The sequence below is a fragment of the Pinus tabuliformis genome, chromosome 1_2 (genome assembly GCF_031772625.1).
Source record: "Pinus tabuliformis cultivar Carrire ecotype Pingquan chromosome 1_2, CPIR1, whole genome shotgun sequence".
NCBI classification, from domain to species: Eukaryota; Viridiplantae; Streptophyta; class Pinopsida; order Pinales; family Pinaceae; genus Pinus; species Pinus tabuliformis.
In genome coordinates, this window is record NC_142298.1 from 1,149,757,789 (window position 1) to 1,149,782,074 (window position 24,286).

Sequence of the window (24,286 nt, forward strand, 5' to 3'; positions counted from 1 at the left end):
CTGCATTTATAAGATCATGGCTAAATTTATAGCCAATTGACTGAGGCCCATCTTATCCAAACACATATCTCTAGAGCAATTTGCCTTCCTACAAGATCGCCGGATACATGAGGCTGTTGGGAACAGCTCAGGAGGTATTGCACTCTCTGCATGTCAAGGAAATCAAAGGTATGATTCTTAAGGTTGATCTCATTAAGGCATTTGATAGAGTTTGCTGGTTGTACTTAAGAATGCTGTTAAACCACCTGGGGTTTCCTTTTGTTTTCATTAAATGGATTATGAGTTGCATCACTAACATACCATTCAGTGTTCTGGTTAACGAAAGCGCTTCTCCTTTCTTTCATTCTGAAAGAGGTCTCCGCTAGGGCTGCCCTCTGTCACCATTACTTTTTCTCCTCATTATGGAAGGGCTCAGTAGACTAGTCAAAGAAGAATTCAGAAGGGGCAGACTGCAAGGCATAAAAATCACAGATGAATGCATCTTGACACATTTGTTATTTGTGGACATGTCTTGATATTCCTCAATGGTGGCATTGGGGACTTGACGAACATGAAAGATACTTTCTCTTTATTCACATCGGCTACCAGAATGACTATAAACTGCACCAAGTCTACTCTGACAGTGGTCAGATGCTCCCAACATTAGATTCACTATGCTCTTCAAAGATTTTGGTTCTCCCTCCTGAGACTGGAGGAGGGTCTCAAATATCTGGGATCACGCTGAAGCCCTTGGGATACGAAATAACAGACTGGACTTGGCTTATTGCAAATATGGAAAAGCGACTCAACATCTAGTATTATAAATATCTATCCAAGGTTGGCAGACTTATTCTCATTAAAAATGCATTGGAGGCTACTCCGGTCTATTAGATGTCCCTGGCATGGATTCCCAGGGGCATCCTCTCCAGGATACATGCCTTATCCTGTAGATTCCTTTGGAAGGGTAGACAGACAAGAATTTTTTTTGTATGGGTCAAGTGGGAAGCTCTAAACTTACCAAAGAAATGGGGTGGCTGGGGCATTAAGAAGCTGGAGGATTTCTCCTCCGCACTGGCAGCAAAACTTGGTTGGCAGCTCATTACAAGTGACGGACTAGCTAAGACTGCCTCAAAGGCTCTCCATGAGGATATTGATCATATGGAAGGCTGTAATCAAGTCTTTGGACTCCATCAAAGCAGGCATTACTTGGAAAATACAATCTGGATCGGCTGTGAGGATTGGGCTAGATCCATGGATTGGTTGTGGGAATGCTCACAGGCTACCAATTGAGCTCACAAACCATCTCAATGCAGCGAACATCACTCACATTTGTCACATTGCAGACTTTGAGCATACCATTTTATTTCAGCAAGCATGGAAATCGGCCCACAGTCTGAACATCCCTCATTGGTGGTCTCAGATCTGGAATGATTATATCGAGGCCCTTACAGAAGCACACATCTGAATAAGTGAGGGCGAAGATGAGGTAATCTGGGCACTTTCGAAGACCGGGAGATACTCACCTAAGGAAGGCTACCTTGTGTTGGCCGAAGCTCGCCGACCTCAAGCCATCGAGTCATGGTGGAAGAACCTTTGGAAGCTCAAAGCACCTCCCAAATGTAGACTCCTTATGTGGACAATATTAAAAAATAAAATCCCCACAAGAGAACCTTCTCAAGCGTTCTCAATATGGTCCATATTAGTGTTCTCTATAAATGTTGCAATGAATCGGTGTCTCACCTTTTTATAGAGTGTACAGTTGCACAAGAACTATGGCAGTCTATTCTAACATCGGCGGCACCACAGTGCAGGTGGACGGAGCATCTATCATAGAGGCATGGTCCGATTGGTGGACTTTTGCTATTCCAACCAAGCTTAGGAATCTACCACTCCTCGTTAGTTGGGCACTTTGGATCGCGAGGAACAAGCTCACATTCCAGAACGTCGTCCCGCATTGGCCCTCCATTGCTGCCTGTGTTTTGACCGACTTTGCCCTCATTCCGAATGACATTGAACCCTATCGACCCCGCATTATAGTACCGGAGACCATTAATCACCGGATACCTTGGGCCTATTTTGATGGCTCCACCCAAGAGGGAGGATGTGGCAGAGGCGCCATACTATATATTTCTGTTTCCCACCTATACAACATACAAATGGGATTAGGGAGGGGAACAAACAACTTTGCTGAATTAACCACCGCAAAATTTATCATTCAATTCGCTTTGGATAAACATTGTAGAGATCTACAATTATTTGGGGATTCTAAAGTTGTATGTGACTGGCTAAACAAAACTACAAGATGCTCTGCATTTTCATTGAGACATATTCTGGATGAGGCTCTGCGACTTATCTCTTTTTTTTACTCTTTTACATGCCATCATATTTACAGGGAATGGAACACAGCTGCCGACAGATTATCCAAAGAGGCTGCGGACAGGCCTCCAGGCACTTGGTTAATACAGGAACAGAGGGATGGCGCTCACTATCAGTACTACCATCGGCCATATATGGATATCGCTGTATAGTTTCGGCTTATTGGGAGCCATGACATATTTACATGTTTTTTGTTAGTTACTCCATCTGTAAATATACATGTTTTTAATTAGAGCTGATCAGCACTCTCAAAGTGCTGGACTATTATCTGGTAAATTATTATGCAGTATATCACCTGACATTGATGCCTCCCTGCGTGGACATAAGGCTTCAAATTTTGAACAGTTATATTCCTGAACCTTTATTTTTGGACAGGCAGCGCCTTTCTTACAGCATATGCATCGTGCATTTACAACATGTAATTTTCTTTCTTAATGAAAATTACGATTTTTCCAAGGGGAAAAAAAGTAACCTTTAACTTCAAGAATTTAACATTATTATCGATTGCCAGCATTGATAGGGTTCATTTAGGTTTTTATTGTTTAGGTTTAGGGCTTAGGAGGAGGGTTGGTTTTACAGCCAAGGGAAGCTGTTTTAGGAGGGAAACAACCCCTTGTTTCTTCCAAATCCACCTGAAAAACTGCCATTGTGGGTCCTAGACTCCTCCCAAACATGCATGATTTGACTAGCCTAGTTTGGAGCGAAACTGGCCAGTTCAAAATGGTTGGTACCGTTTAGGTACCAAACCTTTTGGAAGGTAACCAACCCGTAGTTTCTTCAAAAACCACCTGGAAAACTGCCATTGTGGGTCCCAGACTCCTCTCACAAATATGAGATCTGACTGGCTTGGTTTGGAACAAAACCGGCTTGTTCAGACCAATTGGAACCGATCTGATACTACTAGTCCCCAAACCGGATTTTTCTACTGGGTCATTGGCTGAAGTTTGCTGACTTGCTGGTTTGATCCCACAAATGTGAGATCTGACCAGCTCAGTTTGGAGCAAACCGGCTGGTTCAGACCAGTTGGCACCGATCTGATACTACAGGGTCATTGGCTGAAGTTTGCTGACTGGCTGATTTGATCCCACAAATGTGAGATCTGACTCGCTTGGTTTGTTGAAGCAAAACCAGCTGGTTCGGACCAGTTGGCACCGATTGGATACTACTGGTCCCAAACCGGAATTTTCTACTGGGTCATTAGCTGAAGTTTGCTGACTGGCAGGTTTGACCACTTACTGTTCAAACCGGCCAGTTTTTTAAACTATGGGCCGAAGTTATTTTTTCCTCTTTCCTTTTTGCGTTTTCCTTATTTTAGAAGGATCTATCACAGCAGAGTGTCTTAGATGGACTAGGAATGAATCCTAGATGGTCCCCTCAGTTATTCTATGATGGACCCAGATCTAGCATGGTTTTAGGCAGATATGCAGGAGAGCGAATTGTTACAGCATCACAGGGTAAAATAGCTCATGTAGCCTTTCAGAAAATGTTGTAGTCACTTGATAAATCTCTTTCCGTTATGTAGGTTATCATTCTTTAAACATAGATATTTTCTCCATGTGCGGGGGGCTCTCAAGCTTTGTTGATTACTAATTGAATCCAGTTTTGTTCTCAACAAATGTTTATGACCATGATTTTCACACAGCCAATACAAATTAGTTTCAAACATTTGCTCTACTAGAACTATCTTTTATCAGACTAATCAATGTACATATTTTTATCAAAAGGGATTCGTAATTACCAATATATTCGTAGGCCCTGACTTTGCACATGCAGGATATTTAGACTAGTTGCAAATTTTTTCTTGCATAAATATTTTTGTGAAGATACAATTTCTGTCGGAATGTGAATGTATTTATAAATTAATCATAGGTTGCCAGTGCTCCTGACATTTGTTGAATTTACAGGAATTTTGGAGGAAGAGAAAAGCCGACTTTTACACTGTGTGGTAGTAGGTGGTGGTCCAACTGGTGTTGAGTTCAGTGGTGAACTAAGCGACTTTATCAAAAGAGATGTATATTATAGATATGCTCATGTTAAAAACTACATTCATGTCACATTAATAGAGGTACAAACCCGAGATTCACTGGCTCTTAGGGAGTCGATATATATTGTTTTTATATCTAATCATCAGTGTCAATGAGTGTTTATTTAGTTGTAAAATTTGGTACATAGGGTGTTTATTCATTGCTTACATGATTATTTCCCTTCCACAAGCCTGATTGAACATCTACGCAGGAGATAACAAAAATTTGCTTCTTGCATGAACAGGCAAATGAAATTTTATCATCTTTCGATGTGGGGCTAAGGGAGTACGCTGCTAGACATTTAACCAAGGTAAGAAGAATCTCCTTACATTCTGAGATGCTTTATATGAGATGTAGACCAGTTGATTTGTGTGGGTAATTGAAGACCATGAGGTGTAGACCAGTGGATTTGTCTGGGTTTTAGTCCCCATCGAAAACAATGAGGTGTTTTCGATGTAGTTCAGTTGGTTTGTGTGAGTTTTAGTCCATCGAAAACCATGAGGTGTAGACTAGTTGGTCTGTGTGGCTAGTTGAAGATTATGAAGTATAGATTAGTTGGTTTGTGTTGGGTTCAGTCCCCATCACTTCTCAAGTTCATGTTCAAATCACATGGAAGGAGTTGACGGTGGAAACCAATCGTGGGGTTACACTGTCTCAAGGGTTGTCCAGGTTTCACTGAGTCCCCATAATCCTGGGGACAACATCCTCTTGTTTAGGAGATCATTCTTCTATCTAACAAGTGGGTTGGTCCCAACCTAGCCTCAGTGTAGTATATATATAATACCAGGAGAGGAGCTAGATCACATATCTTCAGTGATGCTCAATTTTGCATGATATGCTTGTGTTCAGACACACACCAGGCTTTCCACACAGAATGTCATAAATTCCCTGCCCATAATGGATGCAAGAATTTGGTAATGGCAGTGTAGGGTCGTATGGCCTTTGGGGGTTAAATTAGTCCAGAGTCTCCATTTAACCATATTGACAGAGAATCAGACTGAAACATTGGTTAGAGGTGATATGCTTTTGTCCATATCTGAATTATGTATTAATAACGTTGGCTTTTGGCTGTGGTTTATTGACTTTGCAGGCAGGAGTTCGTCTTGTGCGTGGGGTTGTCAAGGATGTTCAACCCGAGAAACTAATACTTACGGATGGAAGTGAAGTTCCCTATGGCTTGCTAGTCTGGTCTACAGGCGTTGGTGCCTCTCCATTTATAAAATCCCTCAATTTTCCAAAATCTCCAGGTGGAAGGTATTCTCCTGTCCAAATAAATAAATGTTCTTTGTAAATGTGAAGTGGGCAATTTCATTTCTTTATCATGTGTTTGATTTGTAGTTCTCGGAGGTCTGTAACTATGGGTATTTATCAATTGGCATTACCTAAAATACAGGGTAGGTGTGGACGAATGGTTACGAGTTCCTTCGACAGAAGATGTTTTTGCCATTGGCGATTGTGCAGGTTTTGTGGAAAGCACTGGCAAGCCTACACTTCCAGCTTTGGCTCAGGTCACCTTTCACATCAGCTTTTATCTCAGTGTTGTTTAGAACATTTTCCTTGTACATTCTTTTCGCGCCTAATCTGGAATGAAGTATTCAGTATTTATTTTTCCATTCAATTCAAAGTCTTGAATACATCTTGCAAAGGTCAAGCATGCTTTTTTAACTGATCTTTAGGCCATGATTATTTTATTTGATTTTCGATCCCTTTTCTCACACGCTGATTGATTTCCCCTAGTAAATATGCTGCAATAAGTCACACTAACGATCTACTTTTTGAGAAATCCTTCGAGTGTCGCATTGATTACATTATTTTTTAATGTGTGTGCTGTCTCTAATACTATTTCAGCACTGTAGAGCCTTGTAAGAGGCGTACTTGAGCCTAAGACAGCTACTGTAAAGTCTCCGGTTTCTCAGAACTTCATTAGTATCTGAGAATCATTAATAAAAATAAGAAGCATTGTGCATGTGTATCGAGCTGTGGCACTTTCTATATCGTAATGTCCATTCCATAGGGTATGTAGCCCTGTATGGTCTAAATCCATGGCCTTAACTGTTAAATATTTATAAAATGATGTTTCTGAACCGTTTTATGAAATTATGATCATCTTTCTTATATATAAATCTCTATGGTTGTGATTCATAAGTTTGACGTCATTTTATGACGTCTTCTTCCCTTTTTACGATTTCGCTTAAATGTTCTGCTCGCTTTGTCTTAGCAAGCGATTATGGAGTTTCACCTTTGAACCCTATTGTTTATGACCCTAGTCTGAGGAATACATGTGTTGGAATTCGCTACCCCAAATCAACAACATGCACACCAAATCAGTTGACTATGTAACAAAATCTTTTCACTTTTAACCACATCAGTCACCTGCAACCTGTTTGTATACCTCTCGCACCAATACTCTTGTTCTAGTACTGGGTGGGTTCAACCAAGATATAGGACCTACCGAATATTACTGGACAATATAAGAGCATCGTTTTTCCATACTTTATAAGCTGATAAACACTCGACCTTCAGGTTTATGCGTGCTGTGCCTTGATCTATTTCTTGTTTAAAATTGATGTTCCAAGTTTCAAACTTAAATGATATACTTTGTAATGACAGGTTGCAGAGAGAGAGGGCAAGTATTTGGCCGAGCTTATGAATCAGCTTGCAAAAATGGGCGGGGGGAAGGCAGGAAGTTCTTCAGACAAAGACTTTGGTAAACAGTTTGTTTACAAGCACTTTGGAAGTATGGCATCTGTCGGACGCTACAAAGCATTAGTTGACCTTCGCCAGAGCAAGGTAAGGCATGGTTCACTTTTGTCCCGTTTATAATCTTCCGTTAGGATCACAACACAGGAAAAACAATAAAATGTCGGGTGTCATTGAGTTCCTTCATATTTTCTTGCTAATGTGTCATGATTGTTTGCAGGAGGCAAAAGGTGTATCAATGGCAGGTTTCGTAAGCTGGATAATGTGGCGGTCAGCTTATCTAACACGTGTGCTGAGTTGGAGGAATAGGGTTTATGTGGCAGTGAACTGGGCTACAACGTTTGTGTTTGGTCGTGACATTACGCGTATCTAGTCCTTCAAGTGGGTTTCTGAGATTGTTGTAGAACTGCAGAGGTTTTCTGGCGAAGGCAATATTTTCTTCATTATTTATGCTTATTGTTCATTATTTTTTCGCCTCGCAACTTAGGGTTGGAATTTTCCACATTACAAATTAGGGACGCAGTCAGTTATATTCTGTAGAAGTTTTATAAGTACTCTTTAGTTGCTTTTTATGAACAAAAAAAATTCACCTCTGGACCTTATCCTTGTTTGAGGAATACTGGAGGTAGCAAAAGAAAAGAAAATAATATATAACGTATCAGAGCTGAGATACGTTTATACCTTCTACAATAGGGTGCAAGTTTTGATGCCGCTGTTTCAGGCTTTATTTTGTAAAAATTTATTCAGAAAATATGCCTCTTGAATTTCTATTGCGGGTACAGGCAACTTCTTTTTGGTCAGTTTATGGGTGCCTGTGATTTAAAGCTTATTTCTGAATATATCATCTCTTATGAAAGATGCTCTATTGCAGAGAGCGATATCACTATTCAAAAGCTCTCACGGATAGAATAGAATGGAATAACTTGCTTTATATGTCCAAAAAGCCAAGAAATGAATTTGAGAAGTTGCAGCACGGAAAGCCTAGAGAGTACAATCTTCAAGCCCGATGATCAAATTGCTGTTTAATGAAAAGGCATGAGATTTAAATTGAATATTTGCTGCCTTAGTGAAACTAGATATGGGTTCTCCTTTTCATTCACGGACAATACCTTGAAAGCGGCATTTGTATCCTGTTTGAGCAGCCCACTCGAGCCTGAGCCTTGAACAAAGCACATAATGTCTCCAACATGAAATCTCGCCTGTGAAGAAAACAACAGGCCGAATTAACTATCGCCATTGTAGCCCTCAATACAGGGTATTCATGTTTGAAGTTGTTTCGTATCATGCAAGTTGTCGTTCGCAATAGTACACCTGATAGAATTCTTAACATCCTGTCATTGGTATTTGATCCCAGTTCAATCTTTTGATTCCAAGTGAGATGAGGGATCTAGCAATAAATTTAATCCTTGCAGTACAAAAGTAACTTTAATAGAGAATACACAGTGCAGAGCTCTGCAATAGGAAATGCCCCTAAAGAGGGTATTTACCTTCTGGGAGAGGTTTACAAAACATGGATCCTGAGTAATGGCCTGGTGAGCGTGTAAATGTTTCCCAGCATTCCCAAAGTGTAAATATTGGAAATGACCCTCGAGGGACTGTTTACCTTTCGGAGAACGATTCCAAAATATGGCAATCACTGATAAATGCCTGGGAAACGTTCACCGTCATTTTCTTAAAGTTGAGACTCTGAAATGTCGGAATTCAGTTATTTTGTAAAAATGTGCTAGCATTTTTAAACATCTTTTTGCTTTTTAAAAATATGTGGGGGCAGGCTAACAATGGCATAAGAACATGTGAAAACAAAATGCGTTCAACCCCAACGCTGATTTCGGATTTCATAAAAAACAGGAAAACGTTTGTGTGTTTTGAGACCTGTACAGTATGGGAAGATTTAGTGGTCTGGTTTAAAAGGGTGTATTGGATCAATGAATCCTTTTCTACGGGCAGCAAATTAATGTTGACAACTTAGTTTTCTTTGATCTCGTGTTTGGTATAAAGTTCTTAAAACAAGTGCAACAATAAACATCTTTAAGTGCAACCATAAACATCTTTTGTAAGCATCTTTTGTAATCATAGGGGGATTTTGATTTTTATGTCTTTATTTGTTAAGCCGAGAGGCGCATTCTACAACCGAGTATGATGTTGTTGAGTCTACAGTGTCATTCTACAACCCAATATGAAGTTGTTGAGCCTACAGACTCATTCTACAACCCACCCAATATGATGTGCAAGGATGTCAGTCCATCATCAAATTGAATTGAAATTTCGCTCATGTCCATCAAAATAAAAATGATGAAAAATCTATATATATATATATATATATACAAAACATTTAAATAATATCGGTGCAGAGTCTTCATTTGTTGAGCCGAGAGGTTCATTCTACAACCGAGTAGGATATTGTTGAGCCATATGATGTCATTCTACAACCGAGCATGATGTTGAGCCGTATGATGTTGTTGAGCCTACAGGGTCATTCTACAACCCAGTATGATGTATAATGTTGTCCGTCTGTCATCAAATTGAATTGAAATTTTGCTCATGTCCACCAAAATAAAAATGATGAAAAATCTAAAATTAAATAACTATACAAAACATTTAAATAATATCGGTTCATAAAAATATTTACATGTGCAGAAATTAGATCACCTCGTTCGTAGATCTGTATTTAAAATAGATTTATGCTGGTTATTTTAATACATCAAGGATGGGTAAATGACAATGCTTATTGGTGCCAAAGTAGTAGCTTTAGCTCTTAAGATAGGCTACAATGAAATGGACAAGTCTACCAAGGCAGAGGAATTGTTGGAGCGACCATTTTTTTGTCGGAATCCGGGCCAAACAATTTCAACAAATTTTGTAGAAGCAGTGTTTAAATCATGTTTTTGAAAGCGACAATGGATTGAGCACCATCAAAAACCTTTGAGACACCTAAAATCTTGAAATTTAACAACTTTAACCTGGATCTACAAAAATCCCTGCTGGAATTTATCAAAATATTGTCAAAATTTCCATAACTTTAAGGGAAAAACGCAGTTTACTTGGACTACGGCCAATGAAATTAGTTCCAATAAGAGAACGGCCAATGAAATTAGTTCCAATAAGAATGGACCAACGTTTTACCCAGCGAAAACTTGTGTTTATTTGTTGAATCTCAATGTTCATTTCTTTATGTTTGAATGGGCCAATCCTTTTTAGAAACTTTTAGGACCATCGAAGTCCTTACACCTTTTGATTCGTATTATTTCAGTGAACCTTTTAGGACCATCGAAGTCCTTACACCTTTTGATTCTTATTATCTCTGTGACTATAAAACAAGTTCGCGTTGCACACGGCATACCTGCCAAAAATAGCTTGTATATTAACTTGGATTGAAATAATAAGCGAAGTCGATTGACCAAGTTCAAAAGAAGCATAGGACACATGACTAACAAAGTATTAGTTTCCAGTTTGACCATACATTGCTAGTCTTCCGCTCGGCTGCTTCTTAGACTGGAACTTCATTAGTCCAGTCAATAAATCCAAAGATCCTGCACTTGTGGAAAGCTCAGCACCTGCACCATTTGCAGAGCAAGATGGAGGGCCAGCTAATAGCATAAAAGCAAATCACAGAAGACACAAGACTGCAATGGTAGCTCTCCAAATCTTGTAGAACAACACGAGGTAAACAGTCAGGCTATGGAAAAGCATAATTCGCTGGTAGAATGTTGCTCAATAGGTGATACATTATCTCATATGACTCACTTTTCCCTCGAAGATACACATTAATATTTATATAAATTATCATCTAATAGTAATTTAAGACAGTTTAATTTCGCCTCCCTTAAGGTTTGATAATTCACTGTTTCCATTATACCAAGGTTGCTAACTCTATTCAGAACTATAGTTATACATCTCTATTCTTGCCAACTCCAGGATATAATGTAGTTAACCAACGTTGTATCAATTCTTCGCAGCAAATAATGAAATAAATAACAAAGTTCATTTTTATGTAAAGAATATGATATGCAGTGTCATAAACATTGCGTTCATTCTTATGTTGAGAATGAGAAACCTTGAGACCAGTGCATATGACATATTGTTAAGCTGGTCTGTGTTATTAAGTTGCCCATATCTCACTTCGAATATCTAGTTTTTTATAATTGGTATAACCGGAACTCTAATACAAAATTCAGTTTTGTATAATTGGTATAACTGGAACTCCAATACATAATTTTGGTTGCATATAAGGTTTGGGAGGTATAATGGCCCAACAATCAAGTTTACACCAATTTGTTGGCCAAGAAGAGTGTTCTTTTATGTATTCAAGCATGCATATCCAGAAATAAAAAAAATCAAAAAAATAGCTCCTCATATTTATCCAAGGCCATAAAAATTATGAAATCCCTTGTTTACTCTATGTCATCTAGTTCGTAGATCTGTATTTAAAATAGATTTATGCTGGTTATTTTAATACATCAAGGATGGGTAAATGACAATGCTTATTGGTGCCAAAGTAGTAGCTTTAGCTCTTAAGATAGGCTACAATGAAATGGACAAATCTACCAAGGCAAAGGAATTGTTGGAGCGGCCATTTTTTTGTCGGAATTCGGGCCAAACAATTTCAACAAATTTTGTAGAAGCAGTGTTTAAATCATGTTTTTGAAAGCGACAATGGATTGAGCACCATCAAAAACCTTTGGGACACCTAAAATCTTGAAATTTAACAACTTTAACCTGGATTTACAAAAATCCCTGTTGGAATTTATCAAAATATTGTCAAAATTTCCATAACTTTCAGGGAAAAAAGCAGTTTACTTGGACTACGGCCAATGAAATTAGTTCCAATAAGAGAACGGCCAATGAAATTAGTTCCAATAAGAATGGACCAGCGTTTTACCCAGCGAAAACTTGTGTTTATTTGTTGAATCTTAATGTTCATTTCTTTATGTTTGAATGGGCCAATCCTTTTTAGAAACTTTTAGGACCATCGAAGTCCTTACACCTTTTGATTCGTATTATCTCAGTGAACCTTTTAGGACCATCGAAGTCCTTACACCTTTTGATTCTTATTATCTCTGTGACTATAAAACAAGTTCGCGTTGCACACGACATACCTGCCGAAAATAGCTTGTATATTAACTTGGATTGAAATAATAAGCGAAGTCGATTGATTAAGTTCAAAAGAAGCATAGGACACATGACTAACAAAGTATTAGTTTCCAGTTTGACCATACATTGTTAGTCTTCCGCTCGGCTGCTTCTTAGACTGGAACTTCATTATTCCAGTGAATAAATCCAAAGATCCTGCACTTGTGGAAAGCTCAGCACCTGCACCATTTGCAGAGCAAGATGGAGGGCCAACTAATAGCATAAAAGCAAATCACAGAAGACACAAGACTGCAATGGTAGCTCTCCAAATCTTGTAGAACAACACGAGGTAAACAATCAGGCTATGGAAAAGCAGAATTTGCTGGCAGAATGTTGCTCAATAGGTGATACATTATCTCATATGACTCACTTTCCCCTCGAAGATACACATTAGTATTTATATAAATTATCATCTAATAGTAATTTAAGACAGTTTAATTTTGCCTCCCCTAAGGTTTGATAATTCACTGTTTCCATTATACCAAAGTTGCTAACTCTATTCAGAACTATAGTTATACATCTCTATTCTTGCCAACTCCAGGATATAATGTAGTTAACCAACGTTGTATCAATTCTTCGCGGCAAATAACGAAATAAATAACAAAGTTCATTTTTATGTAAAGAATATGATATGCAGTGTCATAGACATTGCGTTCATTCTTATGTTGAGAATGAGAAACCTTGATACCAGTGCATATGACATATTGTTACGCTGGTCTGTGTTATTAAGTTGCCCATATCTCACTTTGAATATCTAGTTTTTTATAATTGGTATAACCGGAACTCTAATACAAAATTCAGTTTTGTATAATTGGTACAACTGGAACTCTAATACATAATTTTGGTTGCATATAAGGTTTGGGAGGTATAATGGCCCAACAATCAAGTTTACACCAATTTGTTGGCCAAGAAGAGTGTTCTTTTATGTATTCAAGCATGCATATCCAGAAAAAAAAATAAAAAAAAAAATAAATAAATAGCTCCTCATATTTATCCAATGCCATAAAAATTATGAAATCCCTTGTTTACTCTATGTCATCTAGTTATAAAACAAGATTCCTTGAGTAAAATATATAAAAATTAAAACAATCAATTCCAAATGCAACAATGTGAAAAATACCTTTGAGAACAGTGGAGTTTTCTAATACATTCTCATGAATAGCCGTGGATGTTTATTCCAAAATGAACCGTGGATGTTTATTCTAAGGTACAAAATGTTTGACGCATTCATCGAACTTTCTAATATATTCCTATGATTAACAGTGGACACTAAGGGTTTTTTTAAATAGTACTTGCATAGAATTTTTATTCTAGAATAATTAATTACAGTTCAACATATCAACATAGTTGGGCATATACACAATTTGTTTACCAAAAGCATACAACAAACATTTCAACCATTTAGTTTATATGTGAACATAGGAATTGGACATGGTAGGACTTACTTGCCCATTATTGCAGAAGAACAAAGAATTATGCAAGAACTTCAAAACAAATGATAATGTAGAAGAATACCATCGATGGAGCAACGAAAGCCATATAAAATAAGTACGCATTCACTCATGCAAATAGGACTGCATTTGGAGCAAAAGAGAATCTCCAAATGAAGCAATGGGAATGGGAAACTATATAAAATGTTATACATCAATGATGACGAATTGAAATTTTGACGTAAGAAAAACCACTCTAAATGGCAGAAGCATCTGGAAGTGGACTACTAGCACAAAATTGAATCATGGGTTTTCTTTCAGAAAGCACCAACTATTTAACTATTTTCCTAAAAGCAAAAAACAAACCACCAATTGATTTATCCTTCCTCAACTTAAAAGATAAAGAGAAAAAAAGAAACCACCCATTCATTTATCCTTCGTTCTCATGGGTTTTCTTTCAGCGAGCACCAACTATTTTCTTGAAAGAAAAAAAGAAACCACCCATTGATTTATCCTTCCTCTGCTTATTCTCTCCCTCATCTCGAGCCTGCACAAACACAAATCATCATGAAGCACATTTTGTGCAAATTATCATGAAGCACATTACAGATGAGCCTGCACAAACACAAATTATCATGAAGCACCTTACAGATTAATAGTAATTCAGAATTTGTTTGACTTTGTGTCAGGTCTTCGGTCTGTCTTGTTGCCAGAACCTTTCTAATAAGTCTGCAAGTCTGGGATGTGTCTTGCTGCCAGTACCTCCAACCTTCAGTTAAGGTTCGAAAAGAAATATAACATTCTATTATATATATATATATATATATATATATATATATATAGAATTCTTGTGAAACATATGTGAAATAGAGGAAGAGTGAACTGGATTCACCTTTTAAGTCTTGTGAAATGGAAAAGGAAAATGCAAACCTATGAGTTTGTCACCAACAAATCTACTCAATGCTGAAAAGAAGGCTTGAACCTCCAACCTTTAATTAAGGTTCTAAAAGAAATATAGCATTCTATTGTATATAGATATAAAAAATTTAGAAATATAACATTCTATTATATATATATATATATATAAACAATTTAGAAGAGACACATAAATGAACTGGATTCTTGTGAAACATATGTGAAATGGAGGAAGAGATGCATTAAATGGAGCGCATACACACCTGTATTTCAATAAAGTGAAATGGAGTCTTGTAAAAGACAAGTGAACCACAATTGCGTTCAGGCTGCAAGGCCTACATTCCATCTAAAAAAGGAGTTTCCCCCTTCCCGTGCCACCACATAGGTGTTGTGCACAATCGCCCTCCCCTGCTTCTGTCTTAGGAGAATCGTTTATAAGCACTTCTATCTTAGGTCCACACAGAACCATTTCAAAAAATAAACCAACTTCAAGTATGGCCACCACTGCCCCCACCACCATAATGCCTACCCTACATGCAGTCGTCGTGACCGTTCCCAGCGTGACCGTTCTCCCCTCAAACTGATAAATGACCCCATTTCCAAGCGTGATTGTTCTCCCTCGCCCTACTTAACTTGAGCAAATTGATAAATGACCCCATTTCCCAGCACGAGCGTTCTCCCTGCTATGGGCATGGGTAGCGTAAAAAGGGGTAGCATCCATCAAAACTTCTGCATCATCCATCAAATCACAAATGGTTAATAGAAAATAAATTTTCCTATATCTCACACCTCTCACACCTCTGGGACAACGATCTTGCGGGACAGGTTGACCAATTACTCTATGGCTTTCGCTGATAAAAGATTTTGAATTGCACCTTAGGCACCTACAAAGTCCCTGGATGTCCCAAAATTCCATGTTTACTTCTGCGATTTTCAGTCCATTGATTCCAATACATTGTTCCGGACATTGCCTCCATGCCTAGGAGGCGACATGAATCCCGGGGATGAAAAAAGAGCAGCATCGACCGATGAGAATAAGGCTTCCGCAATTAGCTCTTACCCCACAATAGTTGTGAGGGGATCAAATTACTGAAGACTTTTCCGACGGAAAACCCTCCATTTCTGCCATTCCTCCATCAGCGTGCATTGGCTTTCACAAGTGAAGCAGACTATACTACGTATATTCATTTGATTTCCTGCCGTGAAATCCAATTTTGAATATTTAATCTCTTTAAATTTCCGGTTCCTGCTAGCGTTGAGGGAAAAAATTCTCTAGCCTGGAATGGCAGACATATCTACATATCTAGCGGTGTGGTGGGCAATGCCTATCTCACCAATTCAGACGAGACTTGCGGATTTCTTAGGAGCGAGGGCAGAAGAAATAATTTAGATGAGACTTGGTGGATTTTGTAGAAGTGAGGGCAGAAGAAATAATTCCAGGAGGATTCATGTTCTTAGCTCTCTTAGGTCGTAGTTCTCTAGATGTAGAGGAAGAAAGTGGGTTAGGATGTTGCGCTCATCACTTGGAAGCTGCAATTCAAGACCAGGTTATGACCCTGGGCGTCTCAGCTGTAGAGGAAAGCTACCATGTGAAGGGAAGTGACGACATGTGGAGGAGGCAGGTGTTGACGTTGTAGGTGGCGAGGCAGGTTTTGAGGCTACAAGACAGGGGGCAGCATAACTTTGTATATACAAAACAAATGTCACATTAAGTTCATAAATTTGTTAAACTCGATTCATTGTTGGTTACCCTAAGTTTTAAAGAAAATAATCATATAATGGATACAGAAGGGCAACCAAAAACTTTGGATATAGAAGGGGCAACAAAAAACTTTGGATAAGGAAATTTGGCTCGGAATAGAAGGAGGGAAAAACCTTCGACCTTGGATACTCCAAAAACTTTGGATAAAGGCAAAACTTCGGTTAAAAGCAAGTTCGACGTCGGCAATAAGACCCCAAAGCTGAATGGCCAATGAAAACCATCGAAAAATATTTAAATGATTTAAAAAATTCACTTTTTGCGTAAAACTTTGGTTAAAGTATTGAATAGCGGTTGATATTTAAAAAGTCAAACGAAATTAATTAGTAGTCAAAGCGATATCGATCGCTATATACCTGCCGACAGGTATAATAAGGCCAAGGCCAGTGCCATTTTGATGACATAAACAAGGCAAGCATGCTCACGAATCCAGAAAACTCTTCCATAACTACTGTTCTTCTAGCTCATTAGGACATGAAAAATTAATTACTTTGCTACATAAGTCACGCTAAGATTTTGTTACATCATTTTTTGCAAGGCCCTTGTATGTCATAGGTGATCCCATTTGATAGGATGCAAGGCCTTACGCCTCACAAGGGATGGAAGCAAAGGTAAGTAATGCTGGAAGTTAAGGTCCTCAATGAGAAGAGATATTCAAGATGCTCAATCTAAAGAGAAAATTCGCTTTCGATCATGGTAATTTGCAGTAATTAAATCTCTCCTATCCTAATGAAATGAAGTAAGATGCATTTTCAATTAACATGATTTAAAAAAGTTGATTAATTTAATTTTTCAATATTATAAAAATGTTCAATTGGTAATTACGCTGGTGTCTATGTACATAACACTTCAGAAAATGAGACGGGTCAATTAAATAAAAAGTTACTTGTCAATTAAATAAAAATGTATGCCATGACACTGGTAAATTAAACTACTTTGAAACTAATTTTTTTTTTTTTTTTTTTTTTTTTTTTGCTATGTAAAATTAATTCTATTAAGTAGAAGAGAAAGTATTTACAGGGTGACCGAAGTCAGTACAATGCTCTGAAGAAGAGCCATCATTCCAAGAAAAACCAACAAAAGCCTCCCTCCAGAGGCGAAGAAACCCATAACTGAAAACAAAACCACCCATAGAGACCCATACATCCTAATCAAAACCAGGAGACCCGTTCATCAGCAGCCGGAAGAGACCCAGAACCCGGATAACTAAGAAGCAGTCGAGGATATCCAAAACTGGAACAAAAAGAAGGAGGATTACCTCCAGCAGAGGCATGCTACTCATCAGGTTGTTCCTCCACAATTCGAAACCATCCGAATTGCTGTTCATCTTCAGCAGGAGCGTTGAACTGAGCAGAGGGACCAGGATCGGCAGGTTGCATCTCCGTGTCCTGAATAGCTCTTCCTGGTTCCGCTTGTGTAGGTTGTGGCACCATACCAATGCCAAGCTAGAATGCAGGGGGAGGACCATCAGCGACTCCCGAATGCATAGGCCGAGATGCATGTTCATATGCATGTGCTACTATGAAACCCTTGAAATTGCAATGTTGACTTAGTTTATATATCTGCATTGTTCCACATAAGATTATGAGATTATGTACAATTCTTTCTCTGGGAATCTGTAATCCCGCAATTGTAGCTGTTCCACATGTTATCATGAATGGTTACAGTCGCTATTGAACTTGACTATTCTTTTCCACTGGCCGAGAAAGTGAAGGAGTATTTGAAGGATTCAAGCAAGTTTGCAGTTGCTGCTGCCCCAGTGTGGCTTTGTATTTAAAATTCATTATAGTGCATTAATTCCTTGCTTCAACTGCTGCATAAAGAGTTTGGTGGGATGAATGTAATCTTTTATGGAGAAAAGTTTTGTCGGTTGTTTTGTCAAAACATAATGCTGGTCATGAGTAAACTCTTATTTTCATGTACAGGATTGTAATTGGTGCTTGCTGGTTGAACTCTGATCATTTGCTGCACATGTATAAAGGATATTGATGTGTATTGTGAGTAGGTATTACTTTTTTGCACTGAGTAGTAGTTGTAAGGTGTAAATCTGACATTGAAGAAAAAAAATGGCTAGAACCAGTGAAGTATTAGAGTTCCTCAAAACTCTAATGTCGTCTACTACTCATGATACATTAAAAGTCAGCAAAGTTTCTCTCGCAAATATTCAGGTCTGTCTACAAAATGCACAGGAAAAGATTGATTTTTTGCAGCTTGAATCACAACTACAGCGAGAAGAGCTACATCAAAATAGACATCATTCTGAACCTGTTTTTGTTCAGAACATTGGGACAACCACCCATCAGCAGCAAGTCAATAATGTTACAGTTCATTCAAATAAAGTAGCAGTTGTAAATGCAGATGTAAAAACTCAGTCTGCACTTCCCAAGCCCATCATCAGACCTTGGGAACAACTTGTCCACAACAAGCACAGAACTAGTCTTGGATATGACAAGGACTTGTCCTTTCATATTCCAGACTAATCAAAGCCCATTCAGTTTCAGAGTGATGGATTTATTCATGACAGTTCACCTGCTCCTCATGACAGTTCACCTCCAGCTGTTCCAGATTCTACTCCTCTTCCACCGCAACAACAACAACAACAACAGATCGTAAAATGCCAACAATGTGACCGAGTTGGCCATCTGAAAGATCACTGTTTTGATCTTCATCCATGTGAGCACTGTCATAAAACCATCCATTCTTCACACAGATGCTTCAGAAACAAACGTCCTGCAAGAACAAATATTCATCTTGGATGGATCACTTCTTGGCAATGGGCATCAACAGCCAAGAAGATATTCCAAACACATGTCAAAACTTGTTCCATTGAATAATCTTGCAGTTGAGTTTTCTCCATCATCTCACCTTGTATCTGACAGGGGGGGAAATGATGGTCATCTACAAGCTTCAAAGCCACATCAAGCGAGCCTGAGCCACAACCTGCCACACCAGTTTCAGAGTTGTAGCCAGAAACAAAGATGCCCCTGAACATGCCTTCAGTTGGCAATCTGGGACACTTCCTCTAGCAGAAGACTTCAGCTTCTTGCCAGTTTTGGAAGAATTCCAGAAACAAAATTGGGGACACTTCCTCTAGCAGAAGACTCCAGCTTCTAGCCAGTTTTGGAAGAGTTCCAGGAATTGCATTAAGCATTCCAGAGTTGTTGGTCATCCTTAAACCATCACAGGTTGAGACTTCCCTTTTCAGGTTGAAGTTTTCCCTTTTATGCGGGGTGAGACCTCCCTTTTATGGTTGAAGGTTTCCCTCTTCAATCAATAGGAACACTTCCTCTAGCAGAAGACTTCAGCTTCTTGCCAGTTTTGGAAGAGTTCCGGGAACTGCACTAAGCGTTCCAGTGTTGGTGGTCATCCTTAAACCACCGCCCTTTATACCAACATTTCATAGAGCACATTTAGCCTAGTGCTGCCATGCATTTTTGCACATTTTGTATTTCAGCTCTCTTCTTGGACTCATACATAACCCTTCGGATTAAGGGGGCGAATGTTGGACACCTAATCCTCAATGGGTTAGTGTGGAAGCCGAATGGACAAAAGGAGTCCAAGAGACCTTGGGATGTGAAACCCAACGGTCACATATTGTACTATAAATGTATATCTCTTGTTAATAAAAATTGTACTCTCATGATTTATCATTCATATTGTTATTGCTGCCCATGTGTGTTTAACAAATAAAACTACAAAACTTTTAGATAAAAGAAAATTATAATATACATATTACATTAAAATCGATAACATATAAGTAGTCATTATAAACTAAGATCCATTTACCTTATAAATTAAAATAATGATTTTGTAATCATATTTAAATTTAATAAATAAACACATAAAAACTTTAAAATTATAATAAACTTACAATATGACAATATTTTTAGCCATGACCATAGATATTATTATCTTGTAATTTGGTTTTGTTACAATAGCATGGTTCATCAATACCACATGCCAAAAAAATCATCTCTCATTTCACAATCAAAATATTTTATGAATATTTTATTTGAATTTAATTTTATAGCATTTTTTAATTAATGTAAAAGCAAAAAGGTTATAATTACTTTTGAGATATATCTAAACCCTCTATCATATTAAAACATATATGATATAAATTGTAGCTATCAATTGAGATCTATTTTACCATATAAATTAAAATAATGATGTTGTAATCATTTTTAAATTTCATTAGTAAGCAAATAAAAACTTAACAGTTACCATATAACAAGATTTTAAACCATGTATATTATTAACTTGTAAATAGGTTTTGTTACAATATCATGGGCCAATGCCATGGTTCATCAATACCACATGCCCAAAAACCATCTCTCATATCACAATCAAAATATTTTATAAATATTTGTTTAATTTAATTTTATAATGTTTTTGGGCCACCAAGCCAGTAGAGAAGAGATGTTGTATTGTCCTATTATGTTATGTGATCAAATTATATATATATATATATATATATATATATATATATATATATAATTAAAAAATAAAATAAAATAAAAATAATAATGATAATTAGTAATATTAATTATTAAACCAACCTAGATCCATTTTAACTTTAGATCTATCAAGCTTCGAGAGGGATCAATCTCTCGATGTGCAAACCTTTCCTGAAGTTTTTCACTTAATAAAAAGGTTTGCACCTCAAGAGATTTGATCCCTTTCGACACTTGATAGATCCAGAGTTAAAATGGATTTAGGCTAGTTTATGTCCAATCATCAAATCGTACTATTGTTGAAAATTACTATACCATGAAGAAATAGATAGCTAAAAATCTAATGTGCAATAAGATAATTATTGGTTGGTTGAAAACTTCATTTATATGTAAAGACGAAGTGCATAAATTCAACATGAAAAATATTAATGATAAAGCATTAAATTTACAAAATTCTCCACAAAAGGCATTTTTATCAATCCCATAATAACATATCCATGCAAAAATCTATTCCACAAGAAAGTTGCAGCGCATAAAAGATCAAAGCTTTCCCATAGTAGTGCAAAATACTAGCTCACAGTCTGTTATAGTGGAAAATAATAGAATGTGTGATGATGAAACGAAATGAGTGGAGTATCTATTTATATGATACCTAACTCCCACATTTTTACAAAATATACAATTAAATCCCTAATTAAAAATTGACTTGGAGTGTTCCACAACATAGAGGTTATAAACCAATCTCATAGCTCAAAAATATAACAAACGATGCCATAAATGTCGACACATGTGGGAGAAAACCCTCCTCCACTATGACGTAATCCTCCAAATGAGATCTAAATGCCATGAGTGTCATGTGGGATAATGAGTGCTCCATACTCCAATATGTAGCTCTAGGATCATGGTCATGTCTCCATACCATGACGTCATCTCCATAGTTCCAAAGTCACCCTCTAAAGGGCAAGAGGGGTGATGTGGCACTCTCCTACTTAGGCATTGGGGCTAATAAGTGATGTGTATTCCCTCCCCTATCATCTCAAGGATAACCATCACATTTTCACTCTAGAACAAGAAAAACCCATCAAATAGTGTCAAGGCTAGCCTAGGGCGTCCTGGGTCCACTGGAGACATCATCAATATCTCCAACACCAAGCTTCATGGGCCCATTGTTTAAGGATTTGGGGGTACCTGGGAGTGCCAATCATGTGGAGTCATCAAGTAATGCAACACTCTGCTCTAGATAGGTAATTTTTCATCGATAAGGTCACATTCTCTCTTTGGAATGGGTAAAACAAACTTTGCAATGTCGTTGAGAAAAGAAGGAAATCATCCCAAGAGGCCTTTTTTGCTATGATGAAACTACCTGACAAAACCATCTCAGGATCATGTTAAAATCAACAATAATTAGGTATAATAACCATAGATGCATCATAGTGGACCATACCTAATGTTTGGGACACAATAATACTTCACACAAAGCTTGCCTTCAAATGTCTAACTAGATCAAATCTCATAAATAGGTCACATCCTTATGTTAAGGATGATTAGATGGATAACCCTATTAGGTGTTTCCAATTCCCAAGCAGAAGTGATATGTCCCAACTTATCCCACCAACCCATAAATGTGTGTGAGAATGGTGGCAAGGGAGTGCGAATGACTTTAGTGCAACGTGTCATAGCCAAGTGCGTGTTGAAAAATGTAACTAGGTTCAGTGTTCATAATGTATTCTTGATTTTATGTATTTGACGTAAAAAGAAAAGAAAAATTTATTATCATTAGTTTTATAACATGGGTTTCATGCTCAAGGTCAATTTATTTATAGGTAAAGTGTGTGATTCTAGGGTTTGTCATAGAGTCAAGAAGTCAAAAGAGTCATTGTCATATGTAAAAGACTCTATTGGGCATTTTGTATCAAGTCAAATAAATGTATTTGAGTCAAAATTGTGTCAAAAGTCCCTCAAAGACCAAGTCAGCCTACAACAGAACAAGTCGACCTACAAATGATGAAGTCGAGCTCATGAAGGCGATTCATATCCCTTGGAAGCCTATATATAAGTGCATTTAACCTCATTTGAATAACACATCCAAAACATTCAATCAAGCAAGAGAAGAAGTTTGATCATAAAGAAAAGAAGTAAAAAGGGCAAGTGAATTTCAAGGAAGAAGTTGGAATCAAAGTTTTTTGTCTCTCTCTCTCTCTCTCACTCACGTGCGAAGGAGAACTAGGGTTTCTAAAGCTTCAAGGTCGAAGTTCTAAATCTACTAGGTTGAAGTTGCTAGAAGCTTCTAGTTCGAAGTTCTAAAGCTGTAAGATTGAAGTTGTGAAGCTATTAGGTCAAAGTTGTGAAGCTACTAAATTCGAAGTAGCAAGAGAAGTTGCTAAGTCGAAATTGCAGGAGAAGTTGTTAGGTTGAAGTTATAGGAGAAGTTGGGGATCGAAGTTGCAGAAGTAGCTAGGGATCGAAATTGCAGTGGTACCTGGAAGGCTGAAAATATGTTGTTGGAAGTTGTTTTGACTTTGAAGGAAATCTCATCAAGAAGGAAGGTTGACTTGGTCTGGGAGGGAGCTTTGTCTTGGGTCTAAAGGTCTTGGAATTTGTCATTTGAGGATTCTATAAGAAGAGAAGAATTTCTTGTGGGTATTCCTCTCTAGGAGAGGTTTTGGCCTTGGCTAGTAGCCTTTATCCTTTGCCCATTTGTGTCATCAATCTTAATAGTTCAGAATTTGTTTGATGATAATAACTTATAATAATCAAGAGAAGGAGAATCTAATTATAATACTACAAGTTGAAGGAAAGAACATCAGAAGCAGTTATCAAAGTACAGAGAAATCACCCTAATCTAGTTACCCTAGATTTCTCAACATGGTATTAGAGCTAAGGTGACAAAAAGAGGCAAGTTGAAGATCATTCAATTGAAGAAGGATACATATGGACCAAATTCAAGAAGAAGAGCATCAAGGAGGACTAATCAACACATCACACAGACTCTATCATCTTGAAGGAAGAATTGTTAGAAGAAGAAAGGAAGACCTCAAGGACCTTACCTCCATTCAAAAAAAGGACTCTACACATTTGAAGCATCGTAGGAAGTCTCTCACGTTCTACATACAAAGGAAGCAAGAAGAACACCCCATCATAAAAAGAATAAAAGTAATCTCGTTCACATTGAAGAAAGGGTCACATCTCAAGCATCTTTGAAGAAGAACATCTCTCCTTATCTTAAAGAAGAAGCATTGTCTTTTTGAAGAAGGGAGATCATCATCATCAAGGAAGGCACGTGGACATCGTCATCATGGAGGCATCTTCATTTGTAAAGTACTTTATATTTCATGTCTCAATCTACAAACCAAATGTCTACTTTTTTCAAGGAGAACAATAAACTTGTTGGGACATCAAACTACCTTGCATGGAAGAAGAGAATAGATTTGATCCTCTCAGAAAATGAAGCCATTGAATATGTCAAGGGCTCAATATCCAAACATCCAAAAAAGAAATATCAAGCACTATAAAAGTATA

General features: G+C 37.7%; 1 protein-coding gene across 1 annotated transcript in view; it reads left to right on the plus strand.

Moving 5' to 3' along the window:
- The window catches only part of LOC149210281 (internal alternative NAD(P)H-ubiquinone oxidoreductase A2, mitochondrial-like), a 44,051-nt gene extending 36,204 nt beyond the window's left edge, over positions 1-7,847 (plus strand). The window contains exons 5-10 of the mRNA XM_089396670.1: positions 4,260-4,420; positions 4,624-4,689; positions 5,470-5,633; positions 5,773-5,887; positions 6,990-7,169; positions 7,300-7,847. Coding sequence (XP_089252796.1) covers positions 4,260-4,420; positions 4,624-4,689; positions 5,470-5,633; positions 5,773-5,887; positions 6,990-7,169; positions 7,300-7,452 — 839 coding nt within the window. The 3' untranslated portion in view covers positions 7,453-7,847. The remainder of the gene's footprint in view (positions 1-4,259; positions 4,421-4,623; positions 4,690-5,469; positions 5,634-5,772; positions 5,888-6,989; positions 7,170-7,299) is intronic.
- Positions 7,848-24,286: the final 16,439 nt, after the last annotated feature.